At 41.8% G+C, this 21,343-nt stretch overlaps 1 protein-coding gene across 2 annotated transcripts in view; it reads right to left on the bottom strand.

Annotated features, from left to right (window-relative positions):
* mtf1 (metal-regulatory transcription factor 1) overlaps positions 1-21,056 on the bottom strand; it is a 21,085-nt gene extending 29 nt beyond the window's left edge. The window contains exons 1-11 of one of the 2 annotated variants that reach the window (XM_061674161.1): positions 21,000-21,056; positions 15,591-16,121; positions 12,833-13,071; positions 9,984-10,115; positions 9,112-9,185; positions 6,806-6,939; positions 6,551-6,628; positions 3,526-3,628; positions 2,856-3,451; positions 2,530-2,596; positions 1-2,072 (exon numbers count right to left, since the gene is read on the bottom strand). The exon at positions 1-2,072 is cut by the window's left edge and continues 29 nt beyond it. In XM_061674161.1, the coding sequence (XP_061530145.1) occupies positions 1,642-2,072; positions 2,530-2,596; positions 2,856-3,451; positions 3,526-3,628; positions 6,551-6,628; positions 6,806-6,939; positions 9,112-9,185; positions 9,984-10,115; positions 12,833-13,071; positions 15,591-16,052 (2,316 nt within the window). In that variant the 5' untranslated portion in view covers positions 16,053-16,121; positions 21,000-21,056 and the 3' untranslated portion in view covers positions 1-1,641. Of the gene's footprint in view, positions 2,073-2,529; positions 2,597-2,855; positions 3,452-3,525; positions 3,629-6,550; positions 6,629-6,805; positions 6,940-9,111; positions 9,186-9,983; positions 10,116-12,832; positions 13,072-15,590; positions 16,122-19,919; positions 20,008-20,999 lie in introns of those variants that run through there. The other variant, XM_061674160.1, reaches the window with a different exon arrangement.
* Between the last annotated feature and the right edge of the window lie 287 nt (positions 21,057-21,343).

Raw genomic sequence — 21,343 nt, forward strand, 5'->3', positions numbered from 1 at the left:
ATAGTGATTTTGGAAATGTGAGGATTCTGTCTCACAGCAACAATATACTGTGTTTTACAACAACAGTGAAATTTATAATTTCATATAACCCCTTGGTTAAAAAGCAAAGCGTGGTGAGTCTCTCACTGAAATACATGTGTAGTCAATGAATGAATTGCCAATAGCCTCTCAAATATCCACATATTTTCACCCATTTCTTTACTTAGTATTATAATATAGCTAGAGCGGACAGGGCAAAACACTTTCCTTCACAATCGTGAATCATTGTTTGTAGTTCAATACCTTTCCTGTAAGAACAATAGGGGTTGCTGTTTTTCTGTTGCAGTAAATTCGTATGTGTGCGAGGGGGAGTAGCAAACTGTAATTTGTTTGAGATTGTCCAGTTCAGTTGGGTCGCTTGGTATCTGGTGGGCCTAAATTCACCTCTAAAGATTATAGTGCAATTTAGTTTAATCCAGAAGTTTCACCCAAAAGTAGAGTGTTGATCACTAACGTTTTGCGAGCAGTCTATAAAGTCTTGGGACTGCGTATAAGCGAGCTGATTAAAATTGCCTGCGATTGGCTGGTGTTGAGTCCAGAGTGTACCGCAACTCTACACTAAAGTCAGCTGGGAGAGGCTCCAGCTTATCCACAACCCAAATGAGAACAAGCAATTTAGAAAATGGTTATTGGAATTGCATGGCGGGCTGCAGGTTTCCCACCCTCTGGTTTCAAATGATGCAGTTGCAGCTACTGCGTACACAAATTGTGAGCTGCACATTTTAATAAGGTTAGTGTGTAGGTACAAGGAAGAGTGCAGCAAAACACAGGGGTGGGGTGGGTGCAAACAAATGGAGGGAACCGGGATCGGTTATGACCCGATGCCTCACTGAGAGGGTCACAGCCCTACAATGATAGACAGTAGTAGTTGTGGTTGCAGTGAGGACATTATCTTGGCATCTTCTTCCCAAAGAGGAAAGTCATTCATTAACACAGAGAGAGAGAAAAAAAAATCAACTAAAATATACATTTAGAATAAATTAATAAAAGACTCTTCATCTATCATGACAGCATTGCCAATAGGAAATTAAAGGTTTAAATAAATTATAATGTACAATTTTAAATTAGCGTTAAGTTACAGGGAAGCGATGCGATGTAGCTATTTTAACAAGGTGGCTCAAATCTAAATTTGCAAAAAAATCACATCTTTTGGACTTGTTTACAAGCGTGTCCACCCGTGAAGATTGTGCTGGGAGCTACTCTTGATCAGTGCATTAAAACCAGCTACAAGCATGTGTCAGGATTTTTTGGGAGTGCAGTACAACACACTTGCTCCGAGCCAGGAAAATGGGAACTCTCGCAATTTCAGTGTCTGGACAGCACAATTAGACTGGATGTCATCATTTACTTAAATAAAAATTCAAAGTGTATTATCCACCCCCCCAAAAAAAAAGAATAAAAAAAAAAAAACACCTGCATTTTCCCTGCATTATTTGTCATTACTATCTGTTAACAGTGAACTCAACTACTGCAAAGAGATTCAAACGTTTGTGCAGGGATGTCGCACAATGCCACAGAGAGGAGAATGCACTGAAGGTACAGGAGGTTCGAAGCACGCTATTTAAGGAGAGAGGCAGGTGTGTCTCACACACAAACACTTGTCTAAGGATTGCCTTCGGTGGCCATGCTGAAGTCATCAGTGACAAGCAGCAGGGCCTCGATGTTGGCGGCAGTCTCCGGGCTTTGCAGCGAGAGGAAGTCTGACACGTCCATATTGGCGAGCCCGTGCGAGGACGACAACGCCGACTGGGGGAACGTCTGAGCTGAGGAGGGATTGACTTCACCCACCTTGGAGGAAGACTCGGGGAGGCAGCACGGAGAAGAAGAGGCGGTAGCGGGATGACATGAAGGCTCTTGGAGTTGCGGAGGAGGAGGAGTCGTGTCTGGTGGTTGCTGTTGTGCTGCGGTGGAGGCCGCAGAGGCAGCATTCTTGTCTTTAGTCATGTCCTTGCAGGCACAGTGACACTGACATGACTCCTCCTGCTTGATGATGATGACGGGCAGGCTCAGACCAATCTGTTGGACTGAGCTCCCTAAAAACAATTTAGAGCACAAGTTTAATTTACTGACAAAAACATAGCGATAGAACAGACTGCAACTGCTCTTAAATTCAATGAGAAGCATCACTCACAGCGCTTGTGTATTGGTAAATACATTATTATTTTGCTATCAAAAGCCATTCTGAGATGATTTTGCTGTTTTAGGGAATAAAACAACTGTTCAGATGTTAGGGGTGTCATGAAAGCAAAAAAATATATATATATTTTTTGTCAAAGTCACCATATGCTTCATACTTTGTTTAAAACAAAAAAACATTTCTGTGGTTTCTGAGAAATGGCCGAATTTAGTAGAACCTACCTATATTCTACTACTGCTGTCAAAAAACTGCAAATCCCCTCGAAAAATTGTGGGACCAGTCATCATTTAAGTTGCCTATCCCTGATTTATATTTTCTACTTCAGAAGGCTTTAAAAAAATAAACAATCTTACCAGCATTTCCACCCACTGGTATGGCTGTAGTGAAGAACACCTTCTCCACTTTTGGACCACCTTGTGACTGTGAAGGAATATTGTATAATACTCAGTGCAATATACAGTTTAAATGTCAGTACTTGTATTGAGTAAATACCAGTGCTATATGTAAATATATCCCGTACATTTTGCCCATAAGTTGTAAACTTTGAAAATAACTGCAGCTTTCTGCTCCCTAATTGCCCGACAAGGATAGATACATTTTTCTGTATTTTAATATTGGACATGGATGAATGGATACACAAGAATAAAAGGGATGAGTTATCTCTATGTTTTAAACTCACTGCTTGTTCGGGATTCTGCTGGCTGTTGGCGGCGCTGCTCAGGATCCACTGAAGGTTCTGGTCGGACATAACGAGGCCGGGCTGCAGTAGGTTCTGAGTTGGTGCGATGGTGATGGTAGCGGGGCAAGAACCAGATACGGTATTACTGGCCAAAGGCACAGGTTGAGCTACAGTTGTCATAGCATCCGAGGCGGGGCTCGCAACAATAGATGTGGCTGGTGTAGCGCCTGGCACTGGAGCCACCGGAGCAGGTGCCGAGATTTGTGGAGGCGGAGGAACAGGCTGGGCCACGGCGTCCCGTTGAAGGAATGTCGACGGCAGTGTCACATAGTGCTGTGGGGCGACATGGTTCGACGCTTGGACAGAAGTCTGAACGGGCCTGTCGGACATGCGAACGAAAGCGGGCGGTTGAGTGGAGGAGGCAGCAGCGGAGGCGGGGGCGAGGGCCTGAGATGAAGGAGGAGCCTCCATGAAAGTGGCCGTGTGGGAGCAGGAGGACGAGCAGGTGGATGTGAGAGAGTAAGAAATCAGAGCTGAAGCTTCAGTCAATGTCGGCGGGGTGGGAGTCTCGAGGCCAAAGTGGTCAGCAAGACTCTCTGAGGAGGCGTCAAGTGTGGATCAGCAGACATAAAACAAATGCGACACACAAGAGGTTTGGAAATATCCTTACCACTAGGCTGGGCCTCATCTTGGCTAACGCTATTTTCAGGACTCTGGAACATGAGCTCAAAGATTTTCACCGGGGTCACATTGTTCAGGTCCAAATTCTGTGCCTGCAGTGAATTATAAATCGAAAGAAACTGTGGTTACCCCATTTGCACCAGTACTAAATCAGCATCAGAAAAGCAAACGTAACCTCAAACTGCCTCTCTGCCCCATCTGGAAGCTACAACAATTGCTACCGTGACCTGAAGACTTCACAGGTTTCATTCCTAGTCAGTGTTCCAAAACCCAGCCACTGCCACTCCCAAGCCCAGATTTAAAAATAAATAAATAAATAAATATAAATAAATAAATACAAAAAATAAAAAATTGGGGTGGGTTGACAGGGTGAAGATGTTTTTGTAGTCAACTATAACGTGATGACAGTTCAGTCAAAGTCATTTAATCATTGATATTTTTTCAGCGCAGTATAGCGGTCCCCAACCTTTTTTTGAATCACAGACTGGTTTAATGAATCAGAATCAGAATCAGAATAATCTTTATTTGCCAAGTATGTCCAAAACACACAAGGAATTTGTCTCCGGTAGTTGGAGCCGCTCTAGTACAACAGACAGTCAATTTACAGAACACTTTGGAGACATAAAGACATTGACAAAAAACAATTGTGCAAAAAGATGCAGAGTCCTCTAGCACTTAGAGCAGTTCGAATGACTAATATTGCAATAGTCCGGTGCAATGACCATTGTGAAAGGGCGGTGAGACTTCAAGGAGTGTATGCGGTTTAAAGTGACGAGTAGTGCGATCATCTGGGACAATGTTGGTTGTGCAAATGTTACAGATACTCCTCAATCAGTGTGCAAATGAGGCAGATGCTACTCTGGCATGAGTGGCCAGTATATGCAAATAGTGCAGCATGGCGAGACAACTACAGTGAGTGCACGAGTAATACATAATTGGCCCCACAGAAATGTGACATATAGACATATTTCGAGGGACAGGTATCCATCCATTCGCAACACCGCTTATCCTGTTCAGGGTCGCGGGGTGCTGTAGCCTATCCCAGCTGACTTCGGGCCTATGAAATATAAATGGCCTATTTTGAGTTCAAAGCGGTGAATTTCGGCGAAAGAAGACTCACATATGTACTGTATAGACACGAGCAACCATTCACACTCACATTCACACCGTCACTGAGGGGGAACGAAACGCAGGTGAATGTACCACTTCACCATCAGTGACACGGACAGGCATAAATTTTTCAAATTATTAAAAATATAATTTAACATTAGGCTAATTAGTTGCTGTAATTAGTGGGAGTCCTGCACGTTTCCCTTCCACAAACCGGCCAATCTCATCTTGTGTTCCATATCAACCAATCATAACATTTACAGTACATAGCACTTTTCATGTATGTGAAATGGAGGTACATATAAATTTTTTTTTTAAAATAAATAAAACAATCAAAACGGTCAAACAGAACAAATGTTCCAGGCATACACCTACATGTCCATAGTCATGTACGCGCGCGCACACACACACACACACACACACACACACACACACACACACACACATTATTTTTTCATATTTTTCATAAAATGAATGACTTAAATTGCTATGCATCTCAATGATCAGTTACGTGCTCTCTAGTATTGTCTATGTTTTTGTGTTTTTTATTCGTCTCCAGAGACCTTACACGACTCACTTACATATGGGAAGAATTGTTAAACATTAGGGAGTCTACCCTTGACTTTCTTTCACCAACTTTCACAAATCCGTTCAGTTTTTTCTCTGGGGTACTTTCTGGAGCGGCGGCCGCGGTGTACGGCGCATGGAGGTGAAGACGACGCAGGGGGAAGCGAGCTGGAGTGCAGGTCAAGTTCCATAAGAGAGGATACTGAATGCCGCTGCTGTCAATTCACCTTACGAATCTACGCTCCCTACCCAACAAAATGGATGAGCTTCATCTTCTCACAAAGACCAATAAAGACTTCGGACCTTCCGCTGCCCTGTGCTTCACGGAGACATGCCTTTGTGAACGCGTCGCTGAAGGCGCCGTAATGTTTCCAGGCTTCCAACTACACCGGGCAGACCGCATCACGGAGTTATTGGGAAAAACAATAGGTGGTGAGATATGGTGTACCAATGTCACAGAGCTCAGCACACACTGCAGCCTGGACTGGAGTCACTGTTTTTGAACTGTAAGTCATTCTACTCGCCGCATGAGTTCATCTCTCTCTCGTCATCTTTCGTGGGTGTCTAACGCTCGCTGAACAAGTAAATAAAATTGAAAAAAAAAGCACCCAGATTCACCCCTTATTATTGTTGGGGTTAAAGCTAAACCCAACCAGGAATCCCTAAATAATAAATATCAACTGTCCTACCAGGGAAAACAACATTCTAGACCACTGCTATAGTATGCTAAATGACGGATGCCGCGCTATCCTCCGTGCTCCTCTGGGCTCATCTGATCACTGCTTAATTCACTTTGTGTGAATGTTATCAGTCCAAAATCTCAAGAGTATGTAAACTTTTTATCAGGGTCATTTGTGTAATGTCTTGTTGTCATTATGATTTAAGAAGAGTAAACACTGTTGTTTGATAATAAATCCTCCACCACATTACTGGTAATCTTTTATTGCTCGGTGACTGTGTTTTTATGTCTCAAAAGTATTCTCTGTCGTCGTACTAGAGCGGCTCCAGCTACTGGAGACCAATTCTTTGTGTGTTTTTGACATACTTGGCAAATAAAGATGATTCTGATGAAGATTTGTTGTCAAGGGATAATTCTGCTATGGTCTCTTATTTCTTTGCAGAGTTAGATATAAAATATATTTTTAAAAAAAGATACAAAAAAGAAGAACGTGATTTCCTTCTACTGAAACAAATGTCCAATATAGTGTACTGTAGTGTAGTGTACTGTATATGTTGAGTCATCACGAACACAAAGTTGTAATGTTCATTGATATTGACTGTCCCGACAAACAATGGTTTGAGGTTACTCTAAATCCATACAGTTGAGCTCGACTTACATTGTGTAGTTGCTCTCGAAGCTCAGAGTCAGTCGAGATCAGACTTAAGTCACTGAGGCACAGTGAATGATTTGCATCCTGTTAAAAAAAAAAAAAAAAAAAAAAAGATGAATTGAACCTAATTTGTCTAACTTCTCACAGAAACCAGATGTAACTGTTAGACAAAGCGCCTGAGCCTGAATAGAAGAAGTCACTACGCCAGCATTACAACACAGGGTGTCCCGCAGACCGAGAAGCCGTGATGTCGTGACTCACTTCGGACAGGGGGTGAGTGAGGGTGACGCTGAATGGCTGTCCCTTATCGTGACCCCGAATATGACTCTTCAAACTGTACTGGCTACTGAACGTCTTCTCGCAGCCGTCACTTGGACAGTTGAAAGGCTTTTCACCTGTAAAAGGATTTAAACAGAGAATCAGACTTGAAGGACAGGATAAACGCTTATTTCAATCCAACGATGCTGTGGCTTCACATGAACAGAACATTCTGTTCGATTATTCTCTATGTAGGTTTTAAAATAAAGCCATGGGCATAAATATAATACACATCACAGTGATTCCCAACCCTTTGCCGTGAGAGATCATCAGATGAGCCACGGGAAATTGTTACACACACAATAATGGTCTCAAAAATATTGTATCCTATAAATTATGTTAATTTATCTATGCCAGCTACATATCGTGACAAGCAGAACAGGTAAAGGCTCCTCCATGAGATCAGTAGTTTTCATACTTTTAAACCAAGTACCACCATATTGACCAACATTAAAATATAGTAGCGTATTGCGTATTAAAGCCTAAGTCAGGGCTCGAGACTGCGACCATGATGGTCGCATATGCAATCCTTTATTCAGTGTGTGCGAGTAAATATCTCATGTGGTCACACTTTTGCGAGTGCATGCTTTAATGTTTCCTGAACACAGTCTCACTATATATAGACATGGTGATTTTTCACTGCTTTAGTCAATCTCCTCCACGTGCACGCTCTCCTTTCTGTAGATAGAGAGCAGTCGCGTTATTATGAATGGCGAACGTTCGGCCCGCTCGCCACGACGAGCTATCTGCTTCTCATGTAAAACACTACCTGTAAAGTTACATGTTTTGTTGTACGTTTGTAAGGCTGAGAAGCGCTGGGAGCACACAACTCTGGCCTTACGTTTCGCGAGTTTTGTAAATTCCGACTCTCAGTAGAAATTGTGCACACCATCACCGCACCGCGTCTCACTCCCCACACTGTAAAGCAAGAGGTGTTTGCTCAACTTAAAATAAAGGAGCAATTTACACTGACATTTGTATATTTCTCTCTACTTAGCTAGAAAAGTCTTGTGGCATATACTCAACACTAGCTGAATTGAAACACCTTCAAAATATCCATGGGAAAAGATACATCTTTATTTTTAAACTTTGAGCCAACACCAAATTTTTTTATAGCATGCGGCCAGTAGCTAGGGTCCTAAAATCAGGTAGCTGCACAGTGCCTGTTGTATTGCTCAGATAAAAAAAAAAGAAACAAGAAACAATTACAGGGTTTTTTTCATTACTTTACTTTCCGGTTAAGATGCGGCATCCTGTGTGGACGGGTATTATTTTATGTATCAATTGGCCTGTTATTTTGTTGTTTAAAGTTGGTTACTATCCACAAAAACGCAGTTCAAGTCAGACCTATGTGACAAGTACCACCAAATCACTTATTTTCGATGTTTTGCGACTGCATGTAACAATAGCTTCGCAATTAGCATGGCTTTGACAGAGTCTTCGTGTATCCACCCCTCGTCCTCCCTTCGTGGCACTTGTAAGTAGCATGAGAAGTAGTGTAGCTTATTCGCAACCATGAAGTCGATGATCAGCGACTTACAAAGCGTTGACACCGGACGCAAAGAGTATTTTACCCTCTGCGGCCTGGCAGCAGTGGGATGTGGGGTTTGGGTGTAATAAAATAGCATGCACCAAGCAGCTGTTCAATGTGGATGCGCCGATAATGTCGGATTTTGTTTTCCCAATATCTGGAACAATCAGTCAATCAATCGGTCGTAATGAGTCAAGGTTCAGTGATTTCCGTACCAAAATACGGACTTTCTGTAACATTTGGCAGCTATGTAATGGCAATAAACCAGGAATTTACAAAATTGAAGGATAGCTCTGAACAGGGAATTGAGAGCAAGGAGAGTTGTCTATTTTGCATGTCTGCTGATGACATCATAAAATTTTTACATTTCTTCATGAATATGATACCGTAACACCATGAAATTTCCCTCAATTCCCAGTTAATTCCCATGGAAAGTGTCCAATTTGAAATATTTCCAAATTTCCCATCTTATATTCCTCATTGCAATTTACTGGAAACTTTGTAGAAATTTACCCGACATTTTCGATCCCATTGGAAGCCTATTTGTGAGTAAACAGAGGATGAGATTATCATTATTTTTTGGGACATTTTTGTTTGGTGGTGTGCCATGAGATATTACCAATATCAAATATGTGCCTTAGCTCCAATAAGATTGGGAAACACTGAGTTACCAAATAAGTCTGCTTAGGTAAACCACTGCAATGAACACACAATGTACCTGTGTGGGTCCGTACATGGGTTTTTAGGTGATGACTTGCTGCAAAAGCTTTGCCGCAGCCGTCGTGGTCACACCTTGTGAGACATGGAACAAAATTAAGTCAGTCATAAAAAGGCCTCCTGTCAGCTGTATTGCCTTCCCAAAGTAAACTTCTTAAGGCTTCTTTATACTCGCGCAGACGGCGACCGCGCTGACGTCACTCCGGCTGTCCAGTGCGTAGTTTGCGTTTATACTCGAGCGCAATCCACGCGCACAGTTTTAGAAATGTACTGCAGTTCACCTCCAAGTCGGGGGTGTCACTACAGCTGGCATTGGGTAGGACACCAGAGGGTGGAGTTTCCTCTGCATTTTTTTGGCCAATTCCGGTAGCCGTTTTTACTTTCCTTTCAGTAACAAGGAACCAAGCAACAACAATGGCAACTGTGGAACAGTGTCTGCTAGAACAAATGGACCTAGATGACCAGATGATACGTTTAATTATGCTGCAAAATCGATCGAGAAGGCGGTGGCGTAGATGGTATGTAGAACCATGGGGCACGCTGAGTACGTCATCACAGCATGTGACAAAAACGGACCAATCACGAGAGATGATCTTGGCGGCGTTCTCCGCACAGCAACAATTTTTGCCGTGTGCGCGTCAAACTACGCAGAGGGGCCGCGCGGGCCAATGCGTCAGTCACATGATGCAATGCTGGCGTTGTCGGCCACGCGACCACGGCAGTATAAAGAGGCCTTTAGTAAATGTATTAATAAATATAAAATCTCTCTTCATGATGATTAATTTTGACAGAAATCTGAGGGAGGAGATGATGACTACATGAGTTAATATCATGTTTCCTTTTTCTCAATTGGTTTATAATGGGAATTCTCACCGGAACGGCTTCTCTCCAGTGTGCGTGCGAATGTGCTTCCTCAGGTCACTGAGAGTGGTAAAGTACTTTGTGCATCCTTCGGATTCACAGTTGAATGTTTTACCGGTGTGGAGTCTCTGGTGTGCTTTTAGCCTACGAAGAAAATTGAATTAAGTTCTCTTTTACACGGAGATGCTGTGAAAAAAGCTGTGCCACAACATCTGGCAATAACCCGTCTTTGCTTTTTACACAGAACACAGCAAAGGTGGAATGTCAATCTCAGGGAAAATATAGAGACAATGACCATTCACACACACATATTCACACCGTCACGGAGTAGTATCTGAACCTACGCTGCCTGCACACAATTTTGCCTGCACACAATTTAATAAACATTATACAGCACCATACTATGTGATAAATATTGCCAACGCGACATCCACTGCAGCATGGTCATCCTGGAATGGGGATCCCATCTTTGGTCCCCTTCTCAAGTTTTCTTTTTTCCCTAAATGGGGTTCTGAATTTTTCCGTGCCCAATTTGGGGGTTTAGATTAAGGGGGACGTCGTCAATCTTTACCAACTTTTCCATTGATATGTCCCCTTTAAACAGGCTTGCGTTTTCAAGGACACAGGCTAAATCTCATTTCTTTATTTACAACCTCCTTGGTCCTCGATCCTCCGCGCGAGTAGGGACAAATGTTTGAAGCTTGCTGCTAAATGCAATTGAGAACATTACACCTTAATTACAGACTTATGTTGCAGTGTAACCATGACCCAGTGTAATTAAGTAACTTCAGTAATTAAATACTGCCCAGATAAAACAGACTCAGATTTTTTTTACTATTTGCACTATGATAAGAATTTACAAAAATGAAAGCTAAACTAGTTAAATTTAAAAATGTAATTAAAAATTTGTAGCAAGTAGTAGCTACAAATACACCACTGAAAATGACCAACTCGAATTTCTTCACACCTGCCATCTTCATCCTCATTTCTTGGGTCTTCCTCACTCTCCTCATTTCCCAGATCACACACTGGCTCGAACTGAAATGGCTGAACAGCGTTCATCGCCGCCAGGGGCCTCAACTATGGCTACTGCTAAGAACTCCGGGCGTCGGGCACATCCTCATTTGACGTCACTAACCAGAATGCACTGCGACAAAAAAACAATGGCGGCCTATGTTGAAATTACGATTTGTAAAAATATATAAATCTGGAAACGATTATCGAAAGGTGTATCTTATTGCTATGTTACTCAAGTCGAAAGAGATCATATATACCACACGTCATTGCAATCGGAGGTCACTTTAACAAACGATGTTTGCAGAAGAAAAAAAAATCCGCAGTATCAGCAGTAATCAGCAGTAATTTTTAAGCTTGTTTTGTGACAACATATTTGATTTTCAGACAGATTTTGGCCCACCCACATTTAGGACCAAATCTGCGTGAGCCTGCTGACATCAGCAATGGAGGCCAAATACATTGCTTTATTAAACTAATACGTGTTTTGCTGTTTATTTGTTGCCTATATTAAAAGACACTTTTTTTTTTTTTTTTAAGACAATAACAAGTGAAAATAGTGAGGTTATTTGAGTAGGCTTGTTTTGTTAAACTCGATCGCTGTAATACTTTGTTGCAGAAGGAAAATGCATGAGGTAAGTACAGTGCAGATTAATTTTCGCCGATATACACGGGTTTTGTCAGCTCATTGTTTTATTTACTGAATCATTCGTGCTTTTTCAAAGCACGAATGATTCTTTGAAAAAGAGTTTGGGAAGATAATCTGATATAGGCGTTCCCTTTTGTGAAGTGTTAAAGTTATTTTATACGGTCCGGTTGTGTTGATGTATGTGCAATGGTAAACCAACTTCAACAAAGCAGTGTTTGAAAACTCAACCAAGTTGGAATTGCTTTTTTGCTGCATGCTGAGCGGCGGCAGCACTGGCTCGAAGCAAGGCCGTATGTAGCGAGCTAGTCATTTGGGTGCCCAAGGCAGAAATATTCACAGCCTCCCGCTCGCCCCCTCTTATGTAATTTGGACCACTTTGTCCTGCTTTTGAAATCTGTTGCATTTATCTGACAATTAAAGTTAGCCTACTAATATTTACCAAAGATTTATCCATCCATTTTCCATACCGCTTCTCCTCACTAGGGTCGCGGGCGTGCTGGAGCCTATCCCACCCATCTTCGGGCGAGAGGCGGGATACACCCAGAACTGGTCGCCAGCCAGTCGCAGGGCTCATATAACTCGCATTCACACCTACGGGCAATTTAGAGCATTCAATCAACCTACCACGTTTGTAGGATGTGGGAGGAAACCGGAGTAACCGGAGAAAACCCACGTAGCCACAGGGAGAACATGCAAACCCCACACAGGCGGGGGCGGGATTTGAACCCCGGTCCGCAGAACTGTGAAGCAGATGTGCTAACCAGTCCTCCACCGTGCCGCCAACCAAAGATTTAGAATATTAATAATTATCTACAATGAAAAGGTTCTCGCGGCTATTCTGACTCTTCTGTGACTTTTAATGTGTGTGTCCTAAAAAGGCTGGGCCTGTTGAGTGATGTGTGCGTCAGCAAATGAGAGTGTAGTTGGCTGTTTTATCAACGTATTCCTACACGGAGTAGTGTGTGCGTGTGCAGTAACATCAGTTTGTGCGGGAAAATGATTTCGGAGAAGCTTCACAGCAAAGATTTTACTTTGAATTTCAGCTTCAAATTATTCGATTAATTGTTTCAACGCTGGTAGGAATGTTGCAATTAAGAGACATGAGATCCACCATAACACACAGACGAAGTGAGCACCGAGCTTGTAAATGACATAACCAGCGGCGATCAATCATTGCGACAATGTCAAATGAGCTAACCTGTACAGGGTGTTGAAGGCCTTCTCACAGCCTTGCACGTCGCACTCGAATGGCTTCTCCTTGGTATGCACACGGACGTGGATCTTGAGGCTGTATGAAGTGAGGAAGGCCTTGCCGCAGCCTTGCTGGTTGCACACGAAAGTGTACTCGCCGCGATGGGTCTTCTGGTGTGTGCGCAGGTTCCCCGCCGTGCTGTACGTCCGGGTGCAGCCTTCAAACATGCACTGGTAGCGTTTCACCTGAGATACACATAAAATGGAGTGTCTTCAGAATGGTGGATTTGAATAAAGTCGTCTTAAGTGAGAATGTGCATGAACGGGGTAGGAATTTGATTCACATTTATTGGGGTGACTGTCTGTCTGATTCAGTGAATCAGACAGACTCAGCACATGAGGCAAGCGAGGACAGCAAGGATAACTACTCCCACCTGCATCACATTTATGTCTGACCTGCATCACATTTATGTCTGTTTTAAAGCCAGTCTGACTCTTCACTTATACACTCATCTTAAGGTCAACAGATATTGAACTTCTCAGGAATGTAGATCTAAACTGACAAGAATCTAATGAGCAAACATTATGAGGACTTTTCTGCAATGGTGAGACTCACAACTCTATGACATTTGCAGTAACACTCCATCAATCCAATCCCTTAAGTTTTGTGGGGCTTTTTGCAACACTTGGTCAAAAAGACACTGCAACTTCAGCAAGGGGCGCTTGAATAAAACTTGGCAAATTTTGACATTTGACAGCAATAACAATACCCCAAATATTCTTGCACCCTCAAATGTGATGACTTTTCCTAAAGTGACCCAAAAAACAAAAATAAAACTATTTAAAAATGTATTTTAAAAAAAATAGGTGCTGCAAGGTTTGTGTAGCCTACCATCATATTTTATAATAAAAATAATAGGCTTTACACAATCAGGATTTTTGGGGCCGATTACTCATCAGCGAGTTTAAAAAAAAAAGATCCGATCACAAGATGGAGCAATGTGACTATTCAAATGACTTTACTCATTTACTGTATATACAACCCCAATTCCAATGAAGTTGGGATGTTGTGTTAAACAAATAAAAACAGAATACAATGATTTGCAAATCATGTTCAACCTATATTTAATTGAATACACTACAAAGACAAGATATTTAATGTTCAAACTGATAAACTTAGTTGTTTTTAGGAAATAATCATGAACTTAGAATTGTATGGCTGCAAAAGATTCCAAAAAAGCTGGGAAAAGGTCATGTTTACCACTGTGTTACATCACCTTTTCTTTTAACAACATTCCATAAACGTTTGGGAACTGAGGACACTAATTGTTGAAGCTTTGTAGGTGGAATTCTTTCCCATTCTTGCTTGATGTACAGCTTCAGCTGTTCAACAGTCCGGGGTGTCTCCGTTGTTGTATTTTACGCTTCATAATGCGCCACACATTTTCCAACGGGAGACAGGTATGGACTGCAGGCAGGCCAGTCTAATGCCTGTACTCTTTTACTACAAAGCCACGCTGTTGTAACACGTGCAGAATGTGGTAAGCATTGTCTTGCGGAAATAAGCAGAGGCATCCGTGAAAAAGACGTTGCTTGGAAGGCACCATATGTTTCTCCAAAACCTGTATGTACCTTTCAGCATTAATGGTGCCTTCACAGATGTGTAAGATACCCATGCCATTGGCACTAACACAGCCCCATACCATCACAGATGCTGGCTTTTGAACTTAGCGTCCATAACAGTCCGGATGGTTCTTTTCCTCTTTGGCCCGGAGGACACGACATCCACAATTTCCAAAAACAATTTGAAATGTGGACTCGTTGGACCACAGAAAACTTTTCCACTTTGCATCAGTCCATCTTAGATGAGCTCATGCTCAGAGAAGCCGCTGGCGTTTCTGGGTGTTGTTGATAAATGGCTTTTGCTTTGCATAGTAGAGTTTCAAGTTGCACTTACGGATGTAGCGCCAAACAGGGAGAAAAAAAAGCTTGTGTGTCATTTTATACTGTGTATCTAAACCTGGTTTCATGCAACAGTTTTTTCTGGCTTTTAAAGATTGTTTGCCACTTAGGCCTGCCACACACTGCGCGATGCAGTCGAACCTAAGTGGACTGGACCATCGCATAAAAATAGGAGTTGCCGACGCACCCCCGGACATTGAGCGATTGGATAGAAGCGGGTTGCTAAAGAGAGGACATGTACGAGAATAAAAGCGACAGTGGGGTATTTTAAAAGTCTTGTTGACTCCATTCATTTGCGAGGTATGTATCGCTCGCATTTTGGTCACAAGCTTAGATTTTTCATCCACAGGCACATTAGACATTACGATTAAAGTTAATTACAGTGGGGAACAATTTGAAAAAAAAATTATGTTGAGTTAGATTTTTATGCTGATCAAAACTAAAATTGGCATGCTGATTCCAAAATTGCAGACAGTTTTTTTTTTAGCACGTCAAGTTTTTTCTCCACGTCAAGTTTTTTCTCCGCTTACACTCCAGGTAAGCAAAATTCCACTGATTAGCTATAGTAAGACTTGCCAGCTGATTATGATTGGACTCATCTACAGCTATGTGGCAACGTGTTTATGCAGTGAGAGGTGTATGCAGCTCCCAATAGGTCAGTCCTGTCAATATCTGCAAACAAAAAACTAGCATAGTAGGAATTAAGAGGATTTGTGCTGGCTTTTCTCCTAAACTTGTAACCATGGGCATACCGTTGTAAATTCTATTTTGTTTTAAGGATGTGTGTGTCTGTGTGTGCTTACCTCCGTTTGCTTGGTCTCCGGACACTCCGAGTGCAGGGTGAGGGTAGCACCCTCTATGTTGCGTGGCATAGGGGTGGAGCCCGGATTGATGGTGAACTGGATCTGGTCAGGGGAGATGGTGTGGTGCACGTAGCCCTGTGACATGGCGTCGGGGTCAGCCATGAAGGCCAGCGAGCCATCCTCCTCGTCGCCTTCCCCTTCGGTTAGGAATGTGACGCCATCTTCGTCACCACCGCAGTGGCCCTCCTCCTCACCTTCCTCGTCCAGCCGGATGGGGTCCCGTTCAATGAGCACTGTGGTGCGGTCGTACACGCGGCTGCCGGACGACGAGGACTCCGCCATCAGATGTTCACCCTTGTCGAAGTGGAGCTTGTCTTCGTCGTCCTCATCGCCCCCTTCCAAGGGGTCCACCTCTACCTCGAAGTACAGCGGCGCCTCTGTGTGAGGGCCATTTTCAGACATGGTCCCTGGTGCCGCTCCTTCCTTTTGGCCAAGGAGGACTTGCACTATTCACCCTGTCAATGGTTCAATCTGAGGAAACACACAATTGATTTCAATGAGCTCCTGTATTTTAACTAGAGATGCAACAATTAATCGATGAATCGACAACTAATTGATAATCAAATTGATCAACAACTATTTTAATAATCCATTGTTTAAAGACATTGTTTAAAGGGGCTCTAAACAGAAAGCCGTCTTTTGTTTCTAAATACACTAAATGTTTGAATGCTGAAAACATATGCAAAGACATAACAATATAGTGCTGAATTGTTGCGATATAGCTGAAGCATCTTTTTCACCGTATGAATGTTCCTGATATTTTGGGTGGGGCTAAAACACAGCCTCGTGTTCGAGCGTAAGTTCCCTCCCCCACTATATAAGTACAAAGTGAGATGCTTTTGTTTGGCTATTCTGCGAGTTAGCTGTGCATACCTTCCATAACAAGGCCCACTTACCACTCCAGCGTGCAGTTAGCAAGCTAACAATAGTTACACCCTAAGCTCCCAAAAAACGAGAAAATAAAAAAGTAATGTTAAAGACACACGCAGTTGGCGAGCTGAACATCAACACTACCAGCTGACTCCAGGCATCCATTTTCTGTACTGCTTATCCTCACTAGGGTCGCAGGCGTCCCAGCTAGCAGGCACGGGGAGAACATGCAAACTCTACACAGACAGGGCCGGTATTTGGACCCCGGTCCTCAGAACTGTGAGGCAGCTGAGCTAACCAGTCATACACCGTGCCGCCTGTCCTTTGACGTAGTACAACAACAATGGATCGCGCATGTATTGTGTTGGTCAAAAAAGGACAAAATGGGGAAAAACGTGTGGCGGTGGTGGTCACCCGTGCTCGGGAGAAGATATTCATTCAAGGATCGCTTGAGGTATGTTCTCATACTTTTACAATACCGCTTGCAAGCAGGCAACAAAACGTTATGTAGCCTAGCAAGCTAGTGCTAGCACTAACGGTTGTACGTAAACATGCTGGCGTTCTGTCGAATCATGCTCTAAAGTTTTGGTGTGTGTGATGTAATTTCAATAAAGAAATTTAATTACAGTAAGTTAGCACCCATTATTTCTGTCATGTTGTAAAGTTGGTTTGACCTGACTGATTAGAATATATGACCTGACAAGAGAATAGTTTTTGAAGATACTCAGGATACAGTACAAGTATATGCAGTAAATGAACAAGTCATTTAAATAGGCAGATTGCTCCATCTTGTGATCGGATTGGTGATCGGTTATCGTTTTTTTTTTTTTTTAAACTCGCTGAAAATCCTGATCGTCTAAAGCCTGGTTCTTAAGTTCTATAAACGTGGGAGGAGACTTTGCAACAAAAGGAAAATGTAGGTCGCAGGGTTATAACAGTTGAGAACCACAGCTTAGATAGAACTTTAATTAATTCCATGACCAGGCTCTTCTCACAACACTCATGCAAAAACAACTTTCTCCATTGAAATGAACGGAAATGCAATTAATCCATAGCAGCCTCCCCACAAAATAACCCCCAATTTTTTTAATGTCTTTTTCACAAGTGGCACAAAACAGTATTATAGAGTATAAAATCACACAGTAATAACAACATTTGCTCTCCACATAACCTGCAAACACAGAAAATCAGAGCACAAAAAACGACTACCTAATGTATTGTCCTTCCTTGTTCTTCTGTGGGGTCTCTACGATATTTGCACAACCAACTTCAGCATTTGGCAAAACAGGTGAAAGCACTTCCTTCCTTCACGGTAAGTGGCAGAACCTTATAACAGAAGTCCAGGACAAAGCACCCGTATGAACTTCAAACATCTACCGTGCCTTTTGTTGAACAGTACATGTCATCAAAGAGCCCCCAAAGATGGCAATATCCAATGTTTAGGCTTTGTTTGTGTTCACATATATCATATCGTATTTGTATAAATAAATTATATACAGCGTACAGCACTTTGATTTCAGTTCTGGTTGTATTTAAAGTGTTTTATCAATAAAGTTAAGAGTTGAGGAAAGGTAACTGATTACAGTTTCTCATTTACAACGCCGACCTGCAGGCAATTTAGGGTTCAGTGTCTTGCCCAGAGACACTTTGACTGCGGATAGTCAGAGCCAGGATTCAAACCACCGACCCTTCAATCAGTGGACGACCCGCTCTACCAACTGGGCCACAGCTTTAATTTATGTCTGAAGACACAAGCCATAAAGAAAAATAAATTTTAGCAAGTTAGGCTTCAAAACATCATGTCATCAACCAGTTTTCAGAGTTTGGTCACGTGAAGTTCCACATATATTGATAGGCGGCTGGCAAACCAGCTAAATGGTGCATTAGCACCACCAAATGTTACCGTCCTTCCACTGCAAGGAAACCAATGTGAATTGTTCGTCTCTGGATGTTGTGAAGTGCTTTGCTCATATCTCAAGGCAAAAAAAACAGTCACGGGACAACTCGTCTTCTGGAAATCAAGGCATTTGTATTTCAAGGCACCACAGTAATTAGAAAAAAATCCATTGTTTATTTTCTTTTTCTGTTTACTAATGTACCAAATATTGTATAGGTTGTTTTAAAAAAATAGATTGTGTTGAAAGGAATTTTTGTTGTTGTTATTTAGCCGAACATTACAAAGTAATACATTTCAGAGCTGTAATTGGAATACCGCGATATCATGAAGACGCAATATTTCATGTCAAGCAAGAACTTACCTTCTCCAAATTCAGGATTTAAAAGGGGACATCACACCAGATATGACAAAAATAAATGTTCTAGTCATGTACAGGTGCATCTTAATAAATTTGAATTAGAGAACTTCATGTATTTGTGTAATTTTTAAAAACACGCATAGATTCACTACACAGAGTAAATTATTTCATGATTTTATTATTTTGATTATTTTAGCTTACAGCTAACAAAATAGTCAAAAAGATGGAATTGTAATTGACCTTGTGAATATTATTTTCTTGTGTTGCATGAATCTGTATAACTTATTAAGTTTCACTTTTGATATTGCAATGCTGAAACACAATGAACTCTCCTACAGCATTCTAATTTATTGAGATACACCTGGATAGATAACTGGGAAATCTAACTACGATAAAAGACCTTGTTACTTCCCACTATTGCCTGCCAGGCTAATAGTTCAAAGAGATCTAGAACTTTCCCTACCATGACGCACGAAACGCCACTATGAAGTTTCGCAGACAGGAAACACAAAGTGGATGTTTCACGTCACTGACACAGCACAGGTAATAAAGCATACTTCAAAGAACATTTCCACTCACATTTTAAACGACCTCACAACCTCCTATATATGTTTTTTTTCTTTTTTGAGGGGGGGGGGGTACACAACAAGACGAGCTAACGTTGCGCCGTTACAAAAACTTGCTTATCACGCGCACTGCGTACACACACAGTTTTGAAAATATTCACACCCTTGGGTTATTTTGTCAATATTGTTTTTTTGGGTTCAGACAAAAGCTACCTTGAGGATCTCTGTCTCACATGCAATGCTAATGAGTGGCTACACATACATGGAAGAGGGACTTCCAATAGAAATATGTATCGTCGCTGTCAAGTTCAACCGCTTTAACCTTTAGACGTACAAGCATTTAACACGAAACACCGACACGTAAAGTTACCCGGGTTTGTTTTAGCTCGGTCAACTAACGTTTTATCAGGCTAGCAGCTAACTTAGCTCAGGAGCTAACCACTAACCGTTTTAATGTCGACAGCTGACCTCAAAACTCTAAAGTCTTTGCGAGACAATTGTTTCAGTGTGACAACGCGACACGTGTGCTTACCCCGACACACAAGCTCGGTCATGATATTAAAATGTATTTCATTTACCTGTGTAGGATATTTTGGGGGGTTCGTTATCCCCAGTTGTTCATGTGATTTGGGCTGTTTAGCACCGTATACCCTCCCGATGTTACCAAACAACGTCACACGCGTAGAGGCATTCCTAGTGCATTGTGGGAAATTTTAACAACTGGACTCAAGCATCCAGTTTTTGATTCATTTCGAAACTGACAGTACCATTTTTTTTCAATTTTGTTCAGGTCGTTTATTTTTCATTTATCAAGTGTCATTACAAAAAATGTAGAGAACAAAATAGGCCTACTTAGAAAACACGTCCCTTTACCCTTATAATGTTATTAGTCCTTTTCATCAAGTGTAATAAATAAAAACAATTAAACCACTGAGCTGAGAACCAAATATTATTTTTTTAAATGCCTTGACTCAATGATTTTCAAAGACACTGTGGTACACCTCAGCGATAAGCGAAAGAATTACTGCCAAAATACAGTTAATTTGTTTTTAACTTTTATGTTCAAAATATTTTCATTAAATCTGTAAGAACTGTTTGTTTTTAAACAATAAGCTACTATTGGACTTCGATGTGCAAAACATTTTACAAACCCCACCAATGAAGTTGCGGCGTTGTGTAAACCGTAAATAAAAACCAGAATACAATTATTTGCAAATAATTTTCAACCTATATTCATTTGAATAACTACAAAGACAAGATACTTAAGGTTCAAACTGATCAAATGTACTTTTTAAAAAATATTCACCCATTTTGAATTTGATGCCTGCAACACGTTCCAAAAAGCTGGGACGGGGACGTTTGCCACTGTGTTGCTCACCTTTCCTTTTAGCAACACTCAATAAGGCTTTGGGAACTGAGGTCACTAATGTTAAAGCTTTTTAGGTGGAATTCTTTCCCATCCTTGCTTGATATATAACTGCAGCAGCTGCTCAACAGTCTGGGGTCTCCATTGTCGTATTTTGTAATTCATAAGGCACCACACATTTTCCATGGGAGACAAGTGTATTAATCACATTCTTTTACTACGAAACGACACAAGTTGTCACTCGTGCGGAATGTAGCTTGGCATTGTGTTACTGGAATAAGCAGGGACGTACCTGGAAAAAGACATTGCTTGGATGACAGCACATGTTGCTCCAAAACTTGGATGTACCTTTCAGCTAGGGCTGTAGAAATTGAGGCTTTAATCACTTTGAGACAATTGGCCTAAAATGATTCACTGCTTTGAAGCATTTGACACACTTAAAGAGAGCTTCTTCTGTTGCCTAAACCTGCGTTTGCCTTTTATGGGAAGTGTTCATTGCTGTCATGTGTATTACTGCTTTCCATCCCTCCATCCATTTTCCATACTGCTCATCATACTCACGAGGGTCAGAGGTGGGCTGGAGCCTATCCCAGCTGACTGCAAGAGACGGGTACACACTGAACTGGTCGGCAGCCA

Source organism: Phycodurus eques, chromosome 4, assembly GCF_024500275.1.
Source record: "Phycodurus eques isolate BA_2022a chromosome 4, UOR_Pequ_1.1, whole genome shotgun sequence".
Classification (NCBI taxonomy): Eukaryota; Metazoa; Chordata; class Actinopteri; order Syngnathiformes; family Syngnathidae; genus Phycodurus; species Phycodurus eques.